At 40.6% G+C, this 24,054-nt stretch overlaps 2 protein-coding genes across 7 annotated transcripts in view; one reads left to right on the top strand and one right to left on the bottom strand.

Moving 5' to 3' along the window:
* SCTR (secretin receptor) overlaps window positions 1-9,484 on the top strand; it is a 32,775-nt gene extending 23,291 nt beyond the window's left edge. For 3 of the 4 annotated variants that reach the window (XM_039355717.1, XM_039355716.1, XM_039355715.1), the window contains exons 9-13: window positions 2,354-2,420; window positions 2,945-3,036; window positions 3,998-4,136; window positions 4,673-4,714; window positions 8,489-9,484. In XM_039355717.1, coding sequence (XP_039211651.1) covers window positions 2,354-2,420; window positions 2,945-3,036; window positions 3,998-4,136; window positions 4,673-4,714; window positions 8,489-8,671 — 523 coding nt within the window. In that variant the 3' untranslated portion in view covers window positions 8,672-9,484. Of the gene's footprint in view, window positions 1-2,353; window positions 2,421-2,944; window positions 3,037-3,997; window positions 4,137-4,395; window positions 4,715-8,488 lie in introns of all 4 variants that reach the window. The other variant, XR_005558201.1, reaches the window with a different exon arrangement.
* Window positions 9,485-12,703: 3,219 nt separating this feature from the next.
* TMEM37 (transmembrane protein 37) lies at window positions 12,704-21,954 on the bottom strand. 3 transcript variants are annotated; one of them, XM_039355708.1, is made up of 3 exons: window positions 21,566-21,954; window positions 15,780-16,190; window positions 12,704-13,350 (listed from the first exon to the last, which is right to left on the bottom strand). In XM_039355708.1, exons 1-3 carry the CDS (start codon window positions 21,584-21,586, stop codon window positions 13,264-13,266), a joined length of 519 nt encoding a protein of 172 aa, XP_039211642.1. In that variant the 5' UTR covers window positions 21,587-21,954; the 3' UTR covers window positions 12,704-13,263. The 3 variants fall into 3 exon arrangements, with proteins under 3 accessions (XP_039211642.1, XP_039211643.1, XP_039211641.1); XM_039355709.1 differs by having other exon boundaries at window positions 12,704-13,318; window positions 21,566-21,953; XM_039355707.1 differs by having other exon boundaries at window positions 12,704-16,190; window positions 21,566-21,941.
* Window positions 21,955-24,054: the final 2,100 nt, after the last annotated feature.

Genomic DNA, 24,054 nt, shown 5'->3' with positions numbered 1-24,054 from the left:
AGGTTTTTCAAAAATGATTTGCCTTTTGCCTCTTTCCTAGGGTTGTGAAAGAGGGACTGGCCCACGTTGGCCCAGCTGGCTTTGTGCCTAAAAAATGTGAGACAAGAAGTCATTGTTATCCATTAGATGCCTTAACTGCTACACTAAACTGCCTCTTAAAACATGATCACAGTACTGCAATGCATGCCATTAAGCTTTTGGACTTTGAGAATTTTCCATCCAACAGGGCGAGGTTTGCAATGCTCAGATTCAAAGGGGACTGCAGTCCAGTATTAGATTCAGAAATTAGGAATTGAATTGAATGTAGCAAATGAAATAAAAGAAATTGCATTTGAGCAAGCCCTTCAAAGTTTTTTTTCCCCAAGAGCCTTTCTAGCGTAAGTTTTTTACAATCAAATCAGGACAGGTAATTTACCTTTTTTAGGGCTTGAAAAAGTTTGTAAAACAATCTCTTGGGAGAATGTGGTATAGGTTGTTGGACAGAAGAGCTATTCATAAAGAATTTTCCTCTGTTCTCACAACAGTCCCATAAGGTACAATAAAGGAGAGTGGCATCATGTGGAAAAAAGATATGAATCAAATCTTTTCAGCAGAAATCCAATTACAAAAAAAAAAAAAAAACTGGGTGAGAGAGATTTATGAATTGGTTTCATTGATAAGTACTGTACTTTGCTTGATGATAAAATTCTGCCACTGGTGTTTCATTACTCTGGCCACACAGAAAACATATTCTGGTGTCACAACTATCATGGGGTTGGTCTCAACTACAGTTTGGTCTCAATTAATGCTGATCATGAATAATACAAAATTGTTGCATTATTCGAATTCACACTATCCAAAGTGATATTTCTATGGAAAATAAGTTAATTGGTTCCAGCTTAACCTTACCAAAATAGGGTAACAAACATAAACAAAATTACTACATATCATTCCTATCCATGGACAAAAGTCAAGCTAGAGCATAAGCTCATATCTAAAGTGTACCTGCTATCTCCTATATTCTGCTCTGGTTCTCCAAAATGAGCCCCCCCTTTTTTTTGACCTTTCTCCAAACAGAACCTCTCCTTTTCTTGTTGTGTAATTAGTTGTACACAACAACTAGCATCAAAACCCCCAATGGCGATGGTGTGCACACCAGGCTCACATTAACTGAATTTTGACTTTCATTAAACACAACCTGGTATCAATTGACAATTTGCACTAAAATTGAACATTGCACTATTTGAATTCACACTAATGTGAATTCACACTAATTCACACTGTGTGAATCCGCCTTTAGATCTGCCAAAAAAAACCAGAAAAGGGAAAAGCTTGTGTAATGACTTCTTGCTTTGCTGCGTCATTGCAGCTTCTTGAGTTCATCTGAACTTTCCAGCTCTTCCTGAGAACCGAGCTCTCTAATCCAAGCTTTCTAATCCTGTCTCACCCTCCCAATGTACCCTCTTGAGTGTTCTAATACAGGGCTTTTCAACCTTTTCACCTATTGTACCACTTTTAGGATATGGTAATATCCGAGTACCACCAGTCACCTAGCAAGGTGTCAAAAACTTGATGACAAAAAAAAGGAAAAAAGTGATGAAGTACAGGTAGTCCTCGACTTACAACAGTTCATTTAGTGACTGTTCGAAGTTACAATGGCACTGAAAAAAATGCCCCCCAAGCCACAGCCGAGCAATCTCTTGTCCGAGGTTTTCATTGTTGTGAGCATTTCTGTTGAGGATTGGCAGCGGGGGTGGGGGGTGTTTGGTTTTTATTCCCCCCGTCTGCTGGGTGGTTGCAGCAGGTTTCGGTCACTTCACGTGATCCTGGGATACTGTGACCGTCATAAATATGAATCAGTTGTGAAGCATCTGAATGTAAATCACAAGACCCTGGAGATGCTGCAACATTCCAGCTGATTGGTGCTTCTTCTGGGCTCAGCAGAAGCACCAGGATCAGCGCCGAGCTCCAGCTGGAGCCTGGAGCTGATCCTGGCACTTCCATTGAGCCCTGACAGCCCTGCAGCTCCTGCCATCTCTCGGTCAGGTTTGTGTGGTGCTGCCACCACTTCAGCTCATTCCCCTCCCCTCCTACCACTTTTCTTGGATGGTCGCGTACCACCTGCCAGGTGCCAATGTACCACAGATGGTACCCGTACCACTGGTTGAAAAGCCTTGTTCTAATAATTACATCTGCCTGTTGTAATTTCTATAATGTGATAGATGGTAAGAAGCACCTGATGGATATACAGTATACTTCCATTAAATATTTCTTTCAGGACAAAATTTTCTAGTACATCCATCCATAGGTTTTCTAAATGAGAGTTTTTTATTCATTCGACAATTGTAGGTTTGTTTGTTTGTTGTTTTTACAGATGCTGGGATATGCATCTTACATATGCCCTGTGGCTCATTCAAGGTCCTGTGGTGGTTTCTATTGCAGTAAGTCTATTTTACAGCTAATTTCCCAGATAAACTCTCATCTATTTCCCCACTACTAAGTTATAGCAATATCTGTTGTGGTCCTGAGATTATTTATTTATTTATTTATGAGACTTATATACCGCTTTAAGTGCAAGCACTCTCTGAGCGGTGTACACCAGTAAGCAATGTATATATATATATATTTACATTGCCCCCAACAATCTGGGTCCTCATTTTACCTACCCCGGAAGGATGGAAGGCTGAGTCAACCTTATTATTAGTGCTATCTAGGATAAAGCTTGCATGCTGAGAGATGGCTGGGTGATTCTAGAACAGGGGTCCCCAACCTTGGCAACTTTAAGACTTGTGGACTTCAACTCCCAGAATCCTCAGCCAGCTTTGGGAGTTGAAGTCCACAAGTCTTAAAAGTTGCCAAGGTTGGAGACCCCTGTCCTAGAAGATGTAATAAAAACCTGGTGGAGGAATGGGGTGAGTGTAGTAAAGAACTACCTCCATCTCACTTGTGCTTCCTTGTTTTGTAGGTCAATTTCATTCTATTTGTTAATATTGTGCGGATTCTGATGAACAAACTTCGATGGCCAGATGGAAGAGGCAAAGACTCCAGCCAATACAAGTAAGGAAGCCTCTTTAACCAGCCTCACAAATAAACGCAACAATAACAAAAAATGACCAGAGGGCCAAGGTTTTCTTTGTTTGCATGTCATGGATCGGTCTAGGGAAGCTGCCTCAAGGATAATTACCCCATTACAGGGAAAGGTACTAAACCTATCTATGTTTCTATTTAAGGCACCTGTTTTTATGCTCACTTATGTTATTAGGAGCAGAGAGAAAAAGAGGATACGGAGTTCCAGCTATGTCAGAGAAAACCTCAACTCTTGCTATAGGAGGTTAAAAGTCAAGTGTGCATCATAATACTGTAGGAGGGATGAACCCATCTTAACGACATCTTTGGGGGAAACAGGAAAAGAGGTTATTCAGGAAAGACAGGGTTTCCATAACTGATAATTTGATCATCAGAAACATGTAAAACAGGAGAGCAAATTTTGAGAGGCAAATCCCTATTATATCTAGAGTTATCTTGTGGCTGCCCAGAGTTATCCTGTGGTAAGATGAGTGGTCAATAAATTTACATACATACATACATACATACATACATACATACATACATTGCACATTTGGGCAATCCTTCTGCAGTCACCCACAGGACAGGTTTCTCAGCCATGCATTATCCTGATGTACTGTATTGGGCTACCATTCCCATCAGCATGGGCACTGGCCATGTCATTTAAGTGGCAACCGTACACATTGGGATGGTCCTCTGCTAGCATAGACCCAGTGCTTTTTTTCTAAAAAAAAAAAAAAAAAAGGTTCCAGAACTCACACACGTCATACAACCCGCCTTGCCTACCCTACAAGGTTCCATCCAAAAAAGGTGCCGGAACTCCGTTCTGGGCGTTCTATGAGGAAAAAAAGCCCTGCATAGACTTATCTGTATCCCAAAGCCAACATTAAACTAGCCCTCTTTTTGTTGTTGTTGTTGTTGTTGTTGTCATTCTCTCTTTCCTTGCTGCTAGGAGGCTTGCTAAATCAACACTGGTGCTCATCCCTCTCTTTGGAGTCCATTACATTATTTTTGCTTTTTTCCCTTTTGATACCACAAATGGCACCATGGAGGTTCAAGCTCTGCTTGAAAAAGCCCTAGGATCTTTCCAGGTAAGAGGGGTATATAGATCCTCTGGTGAAAAATTCCTTAGATATTTAAATTAGGATCTCAGAAAATGCACGTTAAGCACAAAGATAGTGAAACCACCTTCCCCAAGTTGGTAACTCTTAGATATGTTATGATTACAACTTCTAGAACGGTGTATGTTTGGGGGAGGCTGGCCTACCGTCTTTACAAATTCACGCTCAAGTTAGTACTGATATAACTCCTATCTTCTGTACGTTATTTTATGCTGTTTTTGTTTCAAAGCTCCTTAAATGATTATCAGCATAACTGGCAAAGGCATTTTTGTAAGCAGAACACGGGGGATACTGCAAACCTTCAGCAGGTTCAACCTAAACATCTCCTCATCAGCCTTGATCTTTGGAAGCATCTAAGCTGCAAAGAAATCTCCATTAACCATGTGCATCACAGTTCAGTGTGATTTTTTTTTTTCTTAAATGACATTCCACCTTCCTTCTGGAATGGCAGTCTGCCATATGCTATTGTGTATTTCATAATGAATAATTTGCTTGTTTTGTTTCAGGGTTTGGCTGTGGCTGTGCTTTACTGTTTTCTTAATGGAGAGGTGAGCTTCCCATGGACTGAGATTTAGTCATGAACCCTGCTGGATAAGATCAAACGTTTGTCTAACCCAGCATCCTGTTTCCCATGGCAGCCCACCAAATGCAGGACTGGAGAACAATAGCACTTTTCATCATCAACTAGCACTCAGGAGCATGCTATTTCTGCTACTGAGATACATGTAATATGTAGCCTTTCCAGCTACAGTAATAGTCAGTGATAGCTTCACTCTATGTAGTTTTGAACATTTTATTCTTATCTGTTCATCATCCTCACAAAAGGAGAACATGCAGCAAAGCTACTAATCTGTATATAGGGCAGTAAGAGGAAAGAATCCTTATGAATCTAGTTTAAGTCCTTTTTCACTCATGGCACTAAATCGTGGGTTACCAACCTAGTGTCCATGGACATCGGTGTGCCTCTTGGACTCTATGTTTTACCTAGTTTTTATTTTATTGATTTTGGTCCTTTTAATAAACAGAATAAATGGGAGACTAGTTCTGTATATTGCAAACTAAAGCGTCCATCTCAAACATCAGCTTTATTTTATTTTCAACTTTCACACGTATCCCAAAACAACTTTAGAAAATAAAATCAGTCAGAGATAGAGAGAGTCCACTTGCCCAAGAAAAAGAAACACATGGAAATAATGGTGATCTTAAGGAGGCAGAGATGGCAGTTCATGGAGCATTCGGTTTCTTCTTGGTCATAGAGTTACTATTGTTCCCGCCACCAAAGTCATTTTGTGAAAATGCCCTAAGATGCTTTCAAAATTCCAGATAGCCCAGCAGAGTTCAGGACTTTTGTGGGGGTTTTATGTGTGTGTGTTTTTTTTAATGTGTTTTCTGTCTTCTGAAAACTTGTTGAGTTTCCCTTCTAGTTGAAAAAAAAAAGTGATACCGCTGCTCTTTAGGACAATAGGAATACATAACTAATGCTTTTTCAAAGGCCATCTTTCTTAGCGGACTCCACTGCAGGCTACTCACATTCTTTACAGGTAGTCCTCGACTTACAACAGTTCATTTAGTGACCATTCAAAGTCAGGGCAGCACTGAAAAAAGTGACTTATGAACATTTTTCACAGTCACGACCCTTATGGCATCCCCACGATCATGTGATCAAAATTCATATGCTTCATACTTATGACAGTTGCTGTGTCCCAGGATCATGTGATCCCCTTTTGCCATCTTCTGACAAGCAAAGCCAATGAAGAAGCCAGATTCACTTAACAACCGCGTTATCAACTTATCAACTACAGTGATTCACTTAATAATTGTGGCAAAGAAGGTTGTAAAATGGGGCAAAACTCCCTTAACAAATGTCTCACTCAACAACAGAAATCTGGGGCTCAACTGTAGTCGTAAGTCGAGGACCACCTGTGTACGGATCTGCCCTTTCTTCCAGATGCAAATCGGATGGAAGGGCTTTTATACAAGCTGGGCTCTCTCTCTTTTCTTTTTTCTCCTTTCTTGTGTTGCCCCTCCTTAAAGTGCTTTATAAGTGATTGTCATTCAGGTGGAAGGGAAAGAAACTTTTTCTCAAACCTGAAGAATATTTAGGTATAGTAACTGTGATTGGGATATGGATTTAGGCACCAGTTTTTGCTGTACAGGCATCTCCCCTGCTGACTGCTGTCTCTCGAGGAAGAAATTGGGGTGTGTGTGGGGGGGACTATTTCTATAGAAATCTTTCAAATTAGGAAGCCGAGAATCGAGGGAGTCACTGTGGGGGCTTCCACAGAGCCTTCGGCCTGCCCTTGCAAGCAGCTCCAGGCTACGTTCTCAGAGCAGCCTTTGTGCTAGGTGGCTTTGCTGATTTAATTCCAGCCATCGACAGCACAAGAGAAATGATCAAATCATCCCTGAAACTCCTGGGGGTGTGTGTGCTTGGGAACACTTTGTTTTCTCATTTGCTGGGGTTCTTGCTTCATACCCCCTCTTAAAACCAGAACTTGGAGCGATCTGGCTGAATTGTCAGACTGTCTTACTAGCCTAGGGGTAGGCAACCTTGGCTCTTTTATGACTCGTGGACTTCAACTCCCAGAATTCCTGAGCCAGCATAGCTGGCTCAGGAATTCTGGGAGTTGAAGTCCACGAGTCATAAAAGAGCCAAGGTTGCCTACCCCTGTACTAGGCCATGTGTCTTACCAGGGAACCTAAGGGAAGCAGGGAAGAAAAGAGGAAGATTGGAATTAGGGGAAAATTCTGAAGAGATTTTCCTAGAAGACTTTAAGTACATAATTTGCTTTGTCTTTCTCCATCCAGGTTAGTCTTGAACTTTGTTTTTTTCTGGGTACGTCTGGGTGGAGAAAGAATATTGTGTAGAACAGGAAGAAGCAGACTAGTCAGGCTTCAGGAGATGAAAGTAAAAAAATATAGAGATGGCCTTGAAAGGTATGCCACAACCATGGTAAAAAGATCAGCCCAGAAAATCAAAAGAGGTTGGGAAAGAAACTCAAGATTGCCCTGCATTGACACCCTTGGGTATAAGAGGAAAGGAGAGAGAAACTCTTTTAGGTTTTTAAGATTCTTTTATACCCTAAAAAAGTGAAGGACAGTTCCAGCAATTCTAGTGGTGTCTGTTCCCTGACATGGTCTACCTAGCAATCTTTTTCTGAATATATCTACTGTAAATATTACTAAAACTCTCCTGTTTGTAACCCTCCCTTGAGTGGAACTGGAAGATATTGGGCAACAATTATTGCACCAAGCTAACTGAAATGGACTAACTGACAAAATGCAGGACCCAGGACTCCTGTACAAATGACCTTTGGGAAAGTTGTGCCATTTTAGCACCACCATGCCTTCTGACTAGAATTCCCAGAAACCTGCAGGTTATGTGCTGCAAGGGAAGATGGGAGGGCCATGTTCCTGATCCTCTTTGCCACCCCCTCTGGTTCCCACAGCCAATTGGCTGACAGTAAGTCCCAATAAATAAGCAGCAGCAATTGGTTGCTTTGGAACCGAGGCTGAAATCTGAAATCTCTTAACAATGGTGGACAATATGGGATGGGTGAGGGAGCAATTCGGATGCCTCAGCAAGTAGGACTGTCTGGGGGTCTCCAGCAGTTGATGGGTGAGCCCTCTTCCCAAGGGCAAGGAGGCCCCTTGGAACAGGATGGGAAGCAAGGGTGCAGTTTTTCTAGCAATTGACAATTCTCTTTATTCCTTCCCCCCCACACACACACAAATGTGGCAGTCAGTTCCAAGGGTCAGCTAAGGAAGAAGAGGAGGAATGATTTGAGATACCCCTTCCAGCTTCCCACAAGCAACATCAATGTGGAAGCCAGCAGGAAGTTGGAAGTTGCTCCCATCCCCATTGTTGTTGTTGTTTTGCCACCCATGGTCATTCTATCTTTGCTTAAATAAGGAAGTATCTTTGAAAGGATGATCTAATGGATCACGAGTTGTCAAGTCTTTAAAATCTTTACAATACAGTGCCATTTGTCTTGTTATCTCAGTCCATTCTTCTTCTTGTTTCTTCACATTTGTCCATTTATTGGCCTTTCCAATCTTCCTTTCCCCTTGTTTTCTCCTTTTCTACTTGCATACCCATGAGACTAAAATTAATTGTCTCTGCCCACATTTTGGCTTTGTTTCCTTCCTCTGCAGGCAAGTAGTGGCTGACCACATATCATCAGGGCAGAATATTGCTTGGGAGTGATTTATCTTTGTTACTGACTGCAAAGGTTGAACCCACATGGTGAACAGGGAGAGGGCATCCTCTTTCTCTCAAGAAAATCATGAACCTTCTTACTAAACTCAAACTTTTTGTTCAGGTCCGGCAGGAGCTTCACAGAAAATGGTGGCAATGGCACTTAAAGAAGCATCTTGGTACTCATAAGCATCACAGCTCTTCGTTTCCAAATGAAGTAAGTGTGCTCACTCAAGTCTTGCAACTGACAAAGCCTGGTCCTCAGGAGGAAAGACGACCTTCTCACCCAATTCTGAGTAAATTGTAAAGGTTTCCAGGGCAGACAAGAACATGCTTATTACTCAGAGGAATCTAGAAACTTGCATTACCTAATTGGGCATTGTGGTTCAGGACTTAAAAGCTAGTTGTTAACAATACCTGGAGTCTGACTTAGGCTATGGCCCAAACCTTGCTATCATATGGATTATTTTGCAAAGAAGATATGTGAAAAGTAATTTCCAAATGAAAAGCTCATCCCTCCTAACTTGCTGATTTTGTTCTTTGGAATCTTATCATTTCAAAAGAGTATACCCTCTCTTATCTGTTTGGTTCCTTATTGAAGTATGGATTCTGAACAATATTGTCATTTGGACATATGACTCTGACTTATAAACTGGTTATATATCTTTGGAAAATGTTGCATTGTGTGAATATGATAGAGTGTATGTTTTCTGGCAAAGAGAAATGATATCTCTTTGGTATGAAGCCCTTTCCCACAATTGTTCAAAGGATTTTATTAGGCGCTATATACGAATTTGCTGTTTAGGAGTCTTGGAATTCAGTTGCCACAAAGACCTTTAGTACTTTCTCTCTGAGAGCTGATTGTGACTCTGTCTGACTTGGGGCTGCCACCTGGAAGCCAGGTATAAACAATCCACTTGAGGAGAGACTGCTATGTATCTTCAATTCATCTAAGACAGAAGCTGGATTAGGAAGATAACATATCTCAATAATAAGAAAAGGTTGCTTCTCTCTTTGATCAGTTTCCAACCATTGTTTCTTGTCCTGCTCTCTGGTGCTTTGGTGAATAATGTGACCCCCTCTTTTTTGTGGCAGCCCCTCAAATACTGGAATACTGCTATCATGTCTTCCCTATTCTTTTCTTTAGACTAGCCAAACTCAAGTACTGCAGCTGTTCTTCATATGTTTTAGTCTCCAGGCCTTGGATCATCTTAGTTGCTCTTCTCTGAACTTTTTCCAAGGTCTCAACAACTTTTTTGTAGTATGGTGACCAAAACTGGTTGCAATATTCCAGGTGTGGTCTTACTAGGGTTTTATAAAGCGGTACTAATACTTCACATGATCTTGATTCTATGCCTCTGTTTATGCAACCCAGGATTGTATTAGTTTTTTGGGCTGCTGCTGCACAACGCTGGCTCATAGTCAAGTGATCGTCCACTAGGACTCCAAGGTCCCTCTTACTGTTACTGTTTTTGAGCCAGGTCTCACCTAATCTGTATTTATATACTTGATTTTTCCTGCCTAAATGTAAAACTTTGCTTTTCTCCACATTGAAACTTATTTTGTTGGATAGGGCCCATTGTTCCAGTTTGTCAAGATATTTTTGAATCCTGAGCTTGTCTTCTGGGGTGTTGGCTATTCCTGCCAGTTTAGTGTCATCTGCAAATTTGATGAGTTCCCCTTCTATTCCCTTTGTATGTATTCACTCAGTAAATACATACAAATAAATCAACCCCCATTCTCCCGTAGTTTAATGCCCAAATATAATGTCAACAGTTCTGACAACTATGACCCAAGACCCTCTACTAAGGATCTCAAGTAACTTAAAACAGAAAGGACACATTTTTTTAAAAAATGTACAAGCAAAATGGGAACACTGTCAAAACTTACTCTGGGCTTTTCTCCTCAAAGTACCTGCACGAGCTCTGAATGGAGAATTGCTATATATAGCAAACATAACTGTGTTGTGTAGCCTTATAACTCTCAATTATAAATATACTATATGATATACCGGCATATCACTTTTAGTGACTCCTAAAAGTGATATACCGGTATTTATTTCTTGTGCAACACCAATGAAATCAATGGGCGGGGGGGAAGAGGGGGAAATCACACAAATTAATTTGTCATTTTAAGATGCTGCCAAGTTTGAGAACCAGTCCTTTGAGGCAGCTGATTCATCCATCCATCCATCCATCCATCCATCCATCCATTCATCCATTCTTAAAGCATGAAAACTAGCTTGGTGACTTTGAGCTAGCCACTCTCTCTTTCAGCCTAATGCTCTTCACAGGGCTGTTGTAGGGAAAATAGGAGGAAGTAGTAGTGTTGTGTGGGTTGGTCATCTTAAGATATTTATAAAAATAATAAAGGCGGGAAATAAATTTATCTCCCAGAATAGCTCTGGCTATCTGTTCTTGTGTCACAGGATCTTTATGATGCCCCTATCTTTGCTGGCTTGGCTGCAAGATTATTAGTGGCTTTAGGCTCTGTTAATCTTTTTGGATCCTAACTGGAATGTCATGTACCATTGTTTTGTTGTTAGAATGTTAGGTTAGCATACTTGGCTACCTGAACAGAAATTCAAAGTAAAACAACTTGTTTGTTAGCTCCAGGTGAGAGATCAGTAAACAGACCCCAGGATAGGAAAGGGGAAGGGCTGTTACATATTTTCCCAGCATGCTTAAATGGTTCTCTGTCCTGATAATAATATGGAGCTCCTGGACTAATTAAAATTAGGGTTTTTCTTAATTCAACCTGGTCATTCTTAAGCTTTGCCTTGTATCAAACTTTGAACTAATGGTAAGAAGCATTATCTATGTCAGTTTAGTTCCGGCTATGCTTCCATCTTGTGTGCTCACCTTCTCTCCACCCACCCACCCCCTTTTGTGAGTGTGTGCATATAAAAGTGCATACCTTAATATGCACACTTGGAGACAAAAAGTCTGAGAGTGCTAAATAGCTATTAATATCAATATTCCATACGTCATTTTTGACATGACTCTGATTTATTTTGAAGCTATCCTTATGGCCATTTGTTTAGTGACTGTTTGAAGTTACGACAGTACTGAAAAAAGTGACTCACAACCAGTCATCACACTTACAACCGTCACTGTCCCCATGATCACATGATCGCAGTCCAAGCATTTTACAAATGGCTCACATTAACAACAGTTGCAGCATTTTGGTGGTGTGTGTGTGTGAGAGAGATGCATGATTGCCATCTGCAACCTTCCCAGATGAATTCCAACGAAGTGAAGGGGGAAACTGGCAAGGAAGATCCCAAATTGCAATCATGTAATGTCTTGTTCAAAATCAGGTGCAATCACGTGATACCTCACTTAATAACTGCATCACTTAATGACAAATATTCCAATCCCTATTGTGGTTGTAAGTTGAGTGCTATCTATACTGAGTGAATTATTATGATTTACAAGCTCAAGCTAAATAATTACTATCTGAAAAGCATGTCTTGGCTGGATTTGATCAACGCATAACATATCTTGCCCTCAAACCCTTAACTTCATGCCATTCAAGATACTGAATTTCTATTAGGCACGAATAAAGGCAGCACCCTCCAGCAATGATTTATCCCTGAAAGGTAAATATCTCCACCATGTGGTATACCTGGATCGCTATTATTTTTTTTGAATGTCAGTCCTTGCTTGTGGGATCATCCCATTCAACAATTACGTACCATGCAAAGCTGAAAGCAGCAAAATATGGCAGTTGTTTCTATAATCTTAGCTTTATTTTTAAAAAAATCATCTAGTCATTCTAGGTTTAGAAAAAAGTCAGGATACACTTTGGATAAATACCTCATTAGGAAGCATTTTAACTTTAATAGTCTAATGCAGAGGTCCCCAGCCTTTTGGGCATCAGGGACTGGTTCCGTGGAGAGAGGATTTTTCACGCACCGGAGAGTGTATGATTTTGTGTGCTGCCTGCATCTTGCGGATGGGGCTTTGCTTGTTCGTGCGGCCCAGTTGTTGGCATGCCGTAGCCCAGTGCTGGTCCACGGACCAGAGGTTGGGGACCCTGGTCTAATGATCAAGCACATTGCATCTCATTTCTGCACACTATCAATGTAATGAATGTCTGCTCAAAATTCTTAAGTTACTTCCCTTTTTCAATTTTGGAAGGTTTGTGCAGCAAAGACGTTACCAGTTAAAACCTATTTTACAAACATTTTTAAAGATCAAATTCTGATTTCTATGAGAATCTTTTCCAGTTCCTTTTCTGTATCATTTAGTGCAAATACTGGGGTGTATGTGTATGCATATACATTCACATGCATTTGCTATATGTCTTCCATCTGTGACACAAATGAGCAGAATTATCCATTTTAAAAAAGTAGTTTATTGAACATTTGACAATCTGATCCTGGATATCTTCCGATTTTCTTTTATAGTTTGTAGAAAAGAGTTTAGAAAAGTCCACAAGTTATAACTTACTTAGTAAAACAATTATTAAAGATAAAGAGCACCTAAACAAACATTCTCTGGCATTTAGTGGCAAATGGCCTTTAATAGGACAAAAAAAAAAAAAGAGTCAACAGTAAATAGTATTTACAATTCTTTTAGCTCAAAGTTGATCTCTAATGTACTGCAGCTAGATAGTTTTAAAGGCCTAATTTAATCAGAACCATCATTGTTGAAAGGCAAAGATGATAGTCATTCATTTAGCCCATGAGAAGAGAGTGTTCCACCTTCTGAATATGAATTGAAATTCCAGGCAAAGGATGGAATAACCAGTGCAAGAAAAATTAAACAATACAACACCAAAGACAGACACTGGCAGTATATCATGCAAGAAATCTGGAAGAATTCCACATCTGTTGTAGTGAAGGCCAACCATTTTGAAAGGTCCAGAGAGATTTATGTTCAGTTCTTTAGCACATTACTTTTTTTTTTTCAAGACAACTTCAAATTTCTTCACCAGAGAATTGGGAAAACTGTTGAATGAAATCAGCAAGGTAATAGACCTCTAGACAAGCAACAATAGAGAATTAGTGCTCTAAACTGGGAAAAACAAACTATTGATTTTACAAAATATTCTCAACGTGAAAACATCGAAAATCCAATCAAGCAAATGTATCTTTCTTCAGGTTCATACAATTTAATTTATACAGACTACAAAACAATACAGGTAGATATGATTTGCTAATTGCAGGTCACCCCTCACCCTGGGAAAGATCTGGAGATGCTTCATAGTAGTAATGTATCATGTTCTTCAACTGTGCAAAGTCTAACTGTTCATAAGAGGTAATAATAAAAATGCAAGTTGAATGACATGCCAAGATCTTCCTAAAGGACAATCTTTTTTTGGTCATGGTAAACATATAAAAGTATATACTATTAACTTGGCTTGTGAATCTACTGTTCCTATCATAACCTGTCAAGTTAATTATTAAGTACACTCTTTCTATTTGGGGTCCTTTTTAATATATTGCACTACAACTCCCATTGCCCAAAGCAGTCTATGCAAGACTAGCTGGGGTTAGGCATTTAATATGACCCCACCAGATTTGCAGAAGCTTGTCTAGACTGCCAACATACTGGCTTTTTATTTCCAAGTAAATGGCTTGGAAAAATCTTCAAAGGTTTTAGAGAAAAACGTAGAATAATTAGAGCATTCCTAAATAATCTTACAGCCAGCTGTAAAAACACAAATATAAATAAGAATTAGAGAACCTAGAATTCAATCAAGCATGCAGCTTTATTGAAATAACACTGGTTCTCTCAAAAATGATGGTTCAGTGCAGTGTTTTCACAGACAATTTGATATCTGTGCATTTCTTAGGCTGATTTTTGTTGCTGTTGACAATAATCAACAATTTGGACTGATAATATGGGATATTTAGAAGTAGAAAGTTCATAGGGATGGAGTCAAACATTTATAATTTTAAAAATAACTGACACGAGTTTATGGAACTTAATGTATTATTGTTATAGTAAAATATTGTGAAACTACATATACAGAGGACACAAGTTGTTACTGAACAATAGAGAACTAAGGCTCTAAACCAGGGGTTCTCAACCTTGACAACTTTAAGACTTGTGGACTTCAACTCCCAGAATTCCTCAGCCAGTTGAAGTCCACAAGTCTTAAAGTTGCCAAGGTTGAGAACCCCTGCTCTAAATGTACACCAAATCTGATTTACAATTTATTTCATTCATATCATAGGGAAGTCTTTCATTCATACCATAGGGAAGTCTTGAAATCATACAAGCTATATGTCAAAAAAGGTGTATAGGAGCCTCCTTCCACTTTTACCAGTATATATGTGCAAGTAATGGTCTGATCCTATATTCTTAGCTAAGAATGTACTTTTAACAAGGATTAAAAACTTACTTTTCTGTAATTTTGAAAAGCAGGAAGTAAATTGAACAGGGCATTTTGTGTTACAAACTCTTGTGTTACAAACTCCATGAAAAATTATTTCTAGCTCACAAGGAGGGGCCAAGTCTCCACTGTCATTCATTAAATTGTAATAGCCCAGGCCTCTTTTTAACAGATGTTGCTTCTCAGCAATAAAGGATCTTACTTTGGTAGAAAATGCATATACTGCTGGCATGGCTTATAAATATCATATATTTGCCAGAGAATATATGATAAAAGCACTACTTTTAATCGTGGCTTATATATGATAATGTGAAAAGGCAAGTTACTGAATTTGTGTTTATTAGAAAGTGAGGTTCTAGTTGGTACTGCCCTTTGTCCTCCATAGTACAAATATTTCTGGTGATCCAAATTACTCGTATGAAGAACACAATCATGAAAATGCAGGGTATGAACAAAGCCCATTCACAGAGCATGTCTTATTCTACTTGGCTATAGAATTTGGCCCCCACCCCCAACCCAAATAAAAATAATGTGATTGGTTGTCTTACTCATTTCAGTGAGACACTTAAAAGATAATGACTGTAATTGGACTAAGGATGTTGAGGCTTAGGAACTGAGTTTTAAATTAAGCAAGATATCTTTGCTATTCCATTACTATAGCTAGATGCATTATTTAAAATCCCAACAGGTTATAATTTCCCATTTCCAGTACTCAGCATCCATTATCAACTTAATTTGGAGACATCCTCTAGAAACTGGCAAGCTGTTGGAAATCTTTTATGCCATATATATATATATATATATATATATATATATATATATATATATAATAAACAATTCCCCTTTCTTGAACGTTAATGAGCTGCAATATATTCTCGGGATATTTGGTTGAGCTGCTGTTCATCATGTTTAATTTTTCTCACTCTGCTCCATGGCAATGTTAGGTTGTTAAGGTGAAGTCCACTGATTCCATTAAGGAAGAAAAGGAACGTTGCAATAAATTCACACCAATAGGTTAACGTAAAACTTAGGATAGTGATGTAGTCCCTCAGAAGGATTAAGAAGCTCACCATTCCAGCTGATGACAGTAGAAATGAGGCAAGAATGAGGATGGAGCCCATGGACCATTTTCTCCTTGAGTTGATATCTTCGCAGACTTGAGAGACCATGAGAAGTTCCAGGCCAAAGATTGCAACAACAACGGCAAAAGACAACATGCTTCTTATGAAGATCATTCCTGTGCTCATCCCTCTGATATTGGTCAAAGCGAGATCAGTGGTACATTTCAAGGTGCTGTTGCTTCCGAGGGTACAGAAATGCCAGAGCCCAAAGAGTTTTCCTTTTGTAAAAAGCCAATGGCCATCACATACTGCGATGGACAACAGAACAATGGCAATTGCAACACAGAGGATAATTAAGCTCCTGATAAAGGTCTCAAAGAATGATTTCTTTGGTCTTCTACGAGTAAGTAACCACTGGGTCTTCAGGAGAATTTCCCAAAGAAGGAACAGGAAAAAGAAAAAGAAACAAACCTTTAGTTCAGGTGAAACAGAGCGGTTTTTTTGTTAAGAGCTACACTGCCTTGGGATTATCTTTTGAAAGCCACAGTGCCTGTGATGGCTGGAACCAAGACAGAGAGTAGCTGTGCAGCCAAAATTCAAAGGGAGTCAGGCCATGTATATTCTACCAATAAAGGAGAATATTTGTAGCTCAGAGTTGGAATGAGGGGGTCCTTGGTGCTCTCTTGGTTGTTTTCCTGTAGATATTTCATTACCCAAACCAGGTAACATCACAGTGCACGGTTATGATACTTACTTTGGGTAATGAAACATCTGCAAGAAGACAACCAAGTTCAGAGAACATCGAGGATCCTATATGTATATTCACTTTCTAATGCCCTCTTTTCTCTGATTCTTTATCTTTCTATTCTTTCTTTCTCTCTGTCCCTTGGGGTGGCAGGGCACCATGCTCTTAGCAAAGATCTAAATTTCCCACTTGCTAAGTTTCTGAAAACAACAAACTGTGACTTTTGGCGTACCAATTAATATTATCAGTGAATAAATATGCTTTAAAGACCATTTATACACAGTTGATCTGAGAGTGCCTTGGGAAGAATGCATGCTGTTTAAACGATATTAATGTATTCCATGAATTCTATAGAATAAAAACCCTAGTAAATGTTCCATTAATTTTTCTATGGAAATGTAATATTTGGAAATAAAGAACATTATCTGTAATTTGTCATTGCCAAGGAAATTAAACCAAAACAGTCATTTTAACGTGACTTCCTTCTTTGAATTTTTTGTACGCACATCCTGACAGGCCAACTATTCAAAGTCTCAAGATACAACTTTCAATACCAGAGGATATAGCTAGCAGCACGCATTTTGCAAACAGAGCTGAGACTGATTCTTGACACTCAGAGGAAATCCCCCCCCACCCTACTACAAAATAGGCTTTTAAACTCTGTGTGGGTAGCACAGATCAAATCTATTTACCTAAATTAGTTGTCTTATTTTCAGGCAGGCATTTCTGATTCACACGGTTGCACTAGCTGTTTGGCTTAAGACTCTGCTACAAATATCCCAAGGAAATTTTCTAGCTCGACTCTCAGAGACTTAATCTGCCTGCCCAGTTTGGTCTGCAGAGCCTCATACAGGACCACTGCTTTCCCTCTACAACCTGGAGGAAGAATAACAGCACAGGCAAAACTGGAAAGAAGAGAGTTGGCACCATCCAACTCACTTTTGTCCGTCTGCTACTTTTCCCCACTGAAAGGGAACAACAGGAAATAACGCTGCAGGATTAAACATGTTTTGCCTTTCCTCATCACAACAATATCAAGGTTCGACTTTCACCTCTCGTGAAAATAACCTCAGTACATTCTGAGTCCCAGCAGTTTTGACTACCTCATGTATGCGCCACAAGGGTCACAGCCTTTCCACCCTGGTGTCCTCCAACTATGCATATTTATTTCACTTACAGTAGGACTTTCTTCATTTTTAATCCATAAGAGCTACCTTGTGAGGTAAGTTGAGCTCAGTGGCAGATGCAGAATCGCCCAATAGATTTCTTTGGCTAAAAATACCAGAGCCTGGATCTCTCTGGTTCTAGTCCAACAGTTTGACCACTATACTATGCTGGGTCTTGATGTTTCTTTGGCATTAAAAAGTAGTTAACCATAAAGGGACAAATATAAAGCACGAAACCATAGCCCTTGTTATAATGCATGCTGGCAGAGCCAAAGAAGCAATCCTTCATTCACTATTTTTCAATTGCTTTCCCTCATCTGCATAATACTGTATTGTACTCATTTTATAATACAGGTTTGTCCTCAACTTTCAAGCACAACTGAGCCCCAAATTTCCATTGCTAAACAAGACGGATACTTTGCCCCATTTTATGTTCTTTCTTGCCATAGTTGTTAAGTGAGTCACTGCATGTATTGATTCAGTTAGTAACAATTTGGCTTCCCCATTGACTTTGCTTGTCAGGTCGCAAAAGGGGGTCACATGACTTCAGCATGACACCGCAACCATCATGTATGCCGGTTGCCAAGCATCCAAATTTTGATCACGTGACCATGGGGCGGCTGCAATGGGTTATAAGTGTGAAAAATGGTCACTTTTTTCAGTGCTATTGTAACTTTGAACGATCACTAAACAAATGGTTCTAAGTTGGGGACTACCTGTATTTTTTATATTTGACAAGCAACAGGCAAGAAACACCTTAATTCCGAAGGGCTGTAGTCTAAGACAGGACAGGGAACAACCCCCCCCCAAAAGAAGAAAACAGAGTTAGAATAGCAAGAAAGAATAAGCATCCCCCCCCCACCTCATGCAGTTTTGCTCATAACATAGCAGTCTTGAGGCGGGGAGAAAAATCTCAAAGCTTTCAGAACAGGTGAGTTTGAGAAACTGGGTTTTGTTTTGTTTTAAATAGTTTCTGGCATCAGGGACATCAAGGGAGAATTCATTTCAAAATGTCCAGGATCAATGGAGTTGTAGAGAGTAATGGCGCTAGGTGCTGGAATATCAGCCTGGAAAGATGAAGCAATAGAAGGCTTTACAAGGCTAAGGAACCCTTGCAAGATCTATATGGATGACACTTCTGAGTCAGCTGCTCAGTAGGCAATTCACTCACTTGATCATGGATGCTCTCTTGGTGGACATTTTTGAAGTCATCCAGTTATCATATTTTTTTAAAAAGCAAATGATCACTTAAAACAACTGTGGGGATTTACTTATCCTATCCTCTTCTGCTTTTTTCTTACTTTCATCAGGGGTTTAGCTTTGAATAACTTGGGACTTATTTCCAGCTAAAATTAATTCTCTTTTTGGCATTAACATTGACTGAGGTTTATTTCCCCGTGTTATGATGTTCATATGACCCCCTAATACCTTATTTGACCCAATTAAACATGCTATGTGAACACGGGCTGAAGGAAAGATACCAGATTCTAAATCTTCACGAGCTAAATGGCTGATAGACATAGGTGAATGAAAAGAAAACAACTGAAGATCAAGAGAAACAAGCAGCAGTAATTGGCAAGCAATGACCAAACTTGCACAGAATACACACACACACACGTATGTATGTGTATGTGTGTGTGTGTATATGTGTGTGTGTGCACGCGCGTACACACACACGCACGCACACGTCAAAAAATAAGAAAAAGAGATAAAAGAGTGCATTTCACTTAGGACAAAATAGAACATAAAGAAACAATACCCACTATAGCAAAATGGGTACTTAGTAGCTCTCCAGATATTGCTCAATTAAAACTTCCCCAATTCCCAATCATCATGGTCAATTATGAAGAATGCTGGGAACTGAAGGTCAGCAATATATGGAGGACTAATGATTTATCATCCTTGCATTTAAAGGTATTGAAAACTCTAATATACATCATAAATGCTAAAGATTAGAGAAATATATCTCAAGTGAATCAGCACCATTTCTGAGAAATTTAGCTCTAAAAGTATTGACCAAGAAATATTCCCCGATTTCCTTTTCTCTGAATTGTCATTCCTGTGGCGCAATTTGTTTTGAAAATCCCTCTTGTACAAGCCTTGCTGTGTATGAGCTAGTTTTGCTGAAACATCAGTAATAACAAGCCAGTAAAAAACAGATTTGCTGATCTTTGTAAACAACTCATTGCATTCTAAGAAAAAAAGAAGGAAACTGAGCAAGTTGAGTTACTTTGCTTCTTGGATGCCCCCACCTTTTTAAAAAAAATAGAGAAAGAATATGGAGCATAACTTATTTAATTTGTTCCAAGCTACTTATCAACAATTGTTATAGGAGGCACCTGTGCTTGCTTCTGTGTAATGAAGTAACACATTCCATCTCTCTGGGTTAGTGTGATTCCTTTCTTAGTTCTTATCTGTGTTTGTGTAATGTCTGCATGAGTGTGTGTGTGTGTGCACACTCTGCTCACATGACTGTGAGAGAGAAAAGGAAAAAGGGCTTAGAATGCAATAGTTGTAATCTGTGAAAATACTCAAATGATTATCCATAAGGATGCACAGGCAGTTTGTTTTTTCCTGGACTATTTTTCTTTGCAGTCTTTGGCCAATTCTGGCCCATTTTCAAACTCCACCTTCTTTTGTTGGCTTCCCCTCTTACATTTAGTCTAACTCTGTTCAATGTTTGGACAGATATCCTCTTGATAAGCAGATAGACAAGGTCCTGAATCTCTACAGAATTTCTTTCCAACCATCTGTTGTGTTGGAAACATTTCACTTCGCTTATGCTTCTCCTCACCCCATCAGTTGGATTTGCATGTGTTTATTTGAATTCCCCTCAGATTATCAGGCGGATGCATATAGGTTGATGTGTGTGTCTCCCCCCCCTCCATGCTGCATCTGTCTTGTTTTAGAGTATGTAAGTCCTAGGAAGCATAGGGCAGGCTGTAAATGCTTCTTTCTAAACCACACAACCTTCCATCTTGAAAGAGAGGATGCCTAGTTTTGTTTGCCTTAATTGCTCTGCCCTGGGTCACGTGACTAGGAGAGGAGGTTAAGAATGGACTTTAAACAACAGCATTCTCAGCTGCCTCTCCTATAGGGACTATAGGGGATCTTTTTTCAGGAAGGTTTTCATCCAAGCAGATGTGCTTTCCTTTTTTGAAATGTATTTCTTTTGCCAGCTTCTTCCATCACACCCACCCATTTTTATCTCATTCGGTTCACTTTTGCGAGAATCACCCGACCAATGGATATGGATGGCCAGACGGTCTGAACGTAAAAATCTTCATATAATAACTAAAACTATCTGTGGAACCGGAGAGAGACAGAGAAAGAGAGAGAAAGAGTACTGGCACTCTTTACCGAAGCCCCCTCTTCAAACGCGTTTTTTTTCCCCCCAGCCCTAAAACCCTTCTCAAAGCTGTGCAACCCATTTGCCGATAGTATATCTCCGAAGGCAGATTTAAAAGTCAACTTCTGGGGAGTGGGAAGAGGACAGATTGCATGATAAAAGACTTCCAATTTTCCACTATTTGAGCGCTGGGTTAGAGAAATTCTCTGTCTAAAAGAGAAAATGCAACAGTCAGAATGTATGATTTTGGGGTGCAAGGGCTTTCTTTCTTCCCTCCCCCCGCCCGCACCCCGCGTTTCGAGAGAAAATTTACAAAGAGCAACAGGTGAGAGAGAAGTCCGCCGATCGCCCAGAGGAACCTGTAGGACGAAGAGCGAACACGTACCAAGGAGAACAAAGGACCGGCCGGCACAAAGCTTCCAGGGATGGGAACCCCCCCTCCTCCCCCTGCCCTCCCCAATCTCGCTCCCTGGTCCCAACAAGCGCCCCTTCCGCCCCCAGGACGCGGCCTTCTCCCCTGCTGCCCCCAGGTTACCTGCGCTGCTATGGCTGTCATGGTGACTCGGGCTCCTGGCGGAGGAGGAGGAAACCGGAGGGGAACTTCGCTCCGCTTTGTTCCCGGCGCTGGCGGGAAAAGTCTTCCGCCGCCCTTCCGCGCGCCCCCTTCAGAGCCAGAGGGCTCCGGGCAAGAGATGTGAGCAGAGCGGCCCCCCGGGCAACATCCCCGGGGAGGCGGGCAGGCCGGGCGGCGGAGCGCCCTTTAAGTTTTCCCTCCGGCTGAGTCAGCAGCCCAGCGGCTCCAGGAGGAGGAGGAGGAGGAGGAGGCGGAAGCGGGCAGAAGGCAAAGCAGCGGCGGGAGGGGGGGTTGCGAGTGCTCCGGGCAAACAAGGCGCGCCGGGAAGGGCCGCTGCGCCGACCTCGCGAAATTGAGGGGAGGTCGATACTTAAGCAAGACAGACCCCCCCCCTTTTCCCCGCGCGCGCTTTTTCCAAGAAGGCGGTGCTCTTTCTCTCTCTCCCCCCCCCCCCCAGCGGGACCGGACCAGTTCCTTCCTGAATCCGAGATTTGCTAGGTTCGCACCACGCTGGGCTATAAAGGGAGCGTGTTGACCCGCTGCACGGTTGCCCCAGTTTGAGTTAATATAAGGGTGGCTGCTTTGGGGTTAGCGGGTCAGTGGGTCACTCAGACGTCGAGTTTGTGCTGCGTTGTCAGTAGTTGGAATCCTTGATTACAGGCAGGAGTGGAACTCGGGAACCAGAATTAACCTGATCGCCTGAGCTTGCACAAGAGCCGGCGAGCTAATCACACGATGAGTGGGTTATGCACAATAGGCTGCCGCAAAGAAAACAAACAAAAACACTTGGGCAAAGTTAAAACTCATCAAGATTAATCCCCGATGGTTTATGCAGATACAGGCAGGATGTTGCAACGCCTGAGTAGCATCTTATTTCCTGGATCCCACTAAAGAATTGCAGGGCAGTGACAGGCGCCTACTGCTTACTTATCCTTCTTTAAAAGCAGATGAAGAAGAGGGTTAAAGGCCAAAAGAATCGAGGCTAGAATAAGTCCACAAACACCCCCCCCCCCCAGTTTTCATCTTATAGTCAGACTCAGCTGCTTGTAATCATATAATCACTGTATGTTGACTTTCTGGTGACAAAGCCAAACACTTCCAAAACAAGGAAGTCACTAATTTAAAGAGATAAGAGTTTACTGTCCATCTTGCCATCCAGTGATTTTCAGTTTTCCAGACCAGTTTTGGTAGCCCCATCCCAACTGTAGATTAATTGGAACATGTGGGAAAGTTTTTGCTTTTTAACTGTAATCAGTGACTGGGTTGTGTGAGTTTCTGAAGCACAACCCGGTTAGGTTTTTGTTTAATAAGCTGTTTTGTATAAACCCAGCCTTTCTGGTTAATTTCTGGGTTAGTGGGTTGCACAAGACAGGAAATTGGATTAATTAAAATATGATAAGGATATCACCTGCTCTGCCCTATCCTGCTGATCCAAAATACTATATTTCTTCTTGTGCTATATCTGTTATCGGATGTTGGCGATCATGTTGGCGATCCTACTTTTATCAGCAGCCGCATGAAAAAGTACTGCTGAGTTTTATCCAAACCAGTCCCTTAGATTTTGAAGCCATGATCTTCTTCTTCTGCCTGGACATCGTTTGCCTTCAATCTTTCCCTGGAGGATTAAATGGAGTATGCCATATTTTTCTGGGTGTTGCATCACATGTCTGAAATATTCTAATTTTTGTTTTTTAATTGTTTTGATGATTTCCCTTGGCTTTCCCAGGCAGCTTATCACATCCTCATTTCTGATCTTGTCAACCCAGGTTATACGTAACAGCTGCCTGTAAATCCACATTTCCAATGCTTCTAGTCTCTATAGGTGGCCTTCTGTCAGAGACCAACTCTCTACTCCATAGAGCAGGATAGAAAAAATATAACAACTGAGAAGCCTGATTTTCAATCTTAGGCTTATGTTGTGACTGCAGAAGACCTTTTTCATTTTGAAGAATGCTGTTTGAGCTTTCTCTATCCTTGTCTTTACTTCAATGGTCATGTCCCAGCTTTCATGTAAATTAGTATACCCACCCCGCAAAATTAGATAGGATAAAGACCCATCTCTCAGTCACTGCAGTACACATTGGAATGTGCTGAAGTTCATTTGATATTTTAGTAGGATGCGTGTCATTGACTCATGGCCCGAAGAAGCAAAGAAAATGCCACAAACCTAGTGTTCAATAATGATAAGAGAAATTTCTATTTTCCATTTTTATCAACTGCAGTACCATCCTGAACACTTCTTGCAACATATGTAAAGATTTACTAACAGGAAGGAGGAGTTCACCTAATAAATATATAATACATCTTCAGCCTGTGTTGTTTGAGCTCAAACTTTGATTTGTAAACTGCAGGTTATGCCTAAGCATGTTATATAAACCTAATTAATTACAATTTATTGAGTAATATGTGGCAAAATAAACCATAGCTTAGCATTATGTGTAAATCTAGCC

The sequence above is a fragment of the Crotalus tigris genome, unplaced genomic scaffold (genome assembly GCF_016545835.1).
Source record: "Crotalus tigris isolate CLP2741 ecotype Arizona unplaced genomic scaffold, ASM1654583v1 scf7180000018737.1251358, whole genome shotgun sequence".
Taxonomy (NCBI): Eukaryota; Metazoa; Chordata; class Lepidosauria; order Squamata; family Viperidae; genus Crotalus; species Crotalus tigris.
Note: the sequence above shows the minus strand (reverse complement) of the source record. Positions and strands in the feature narration are given on the sequence as shown.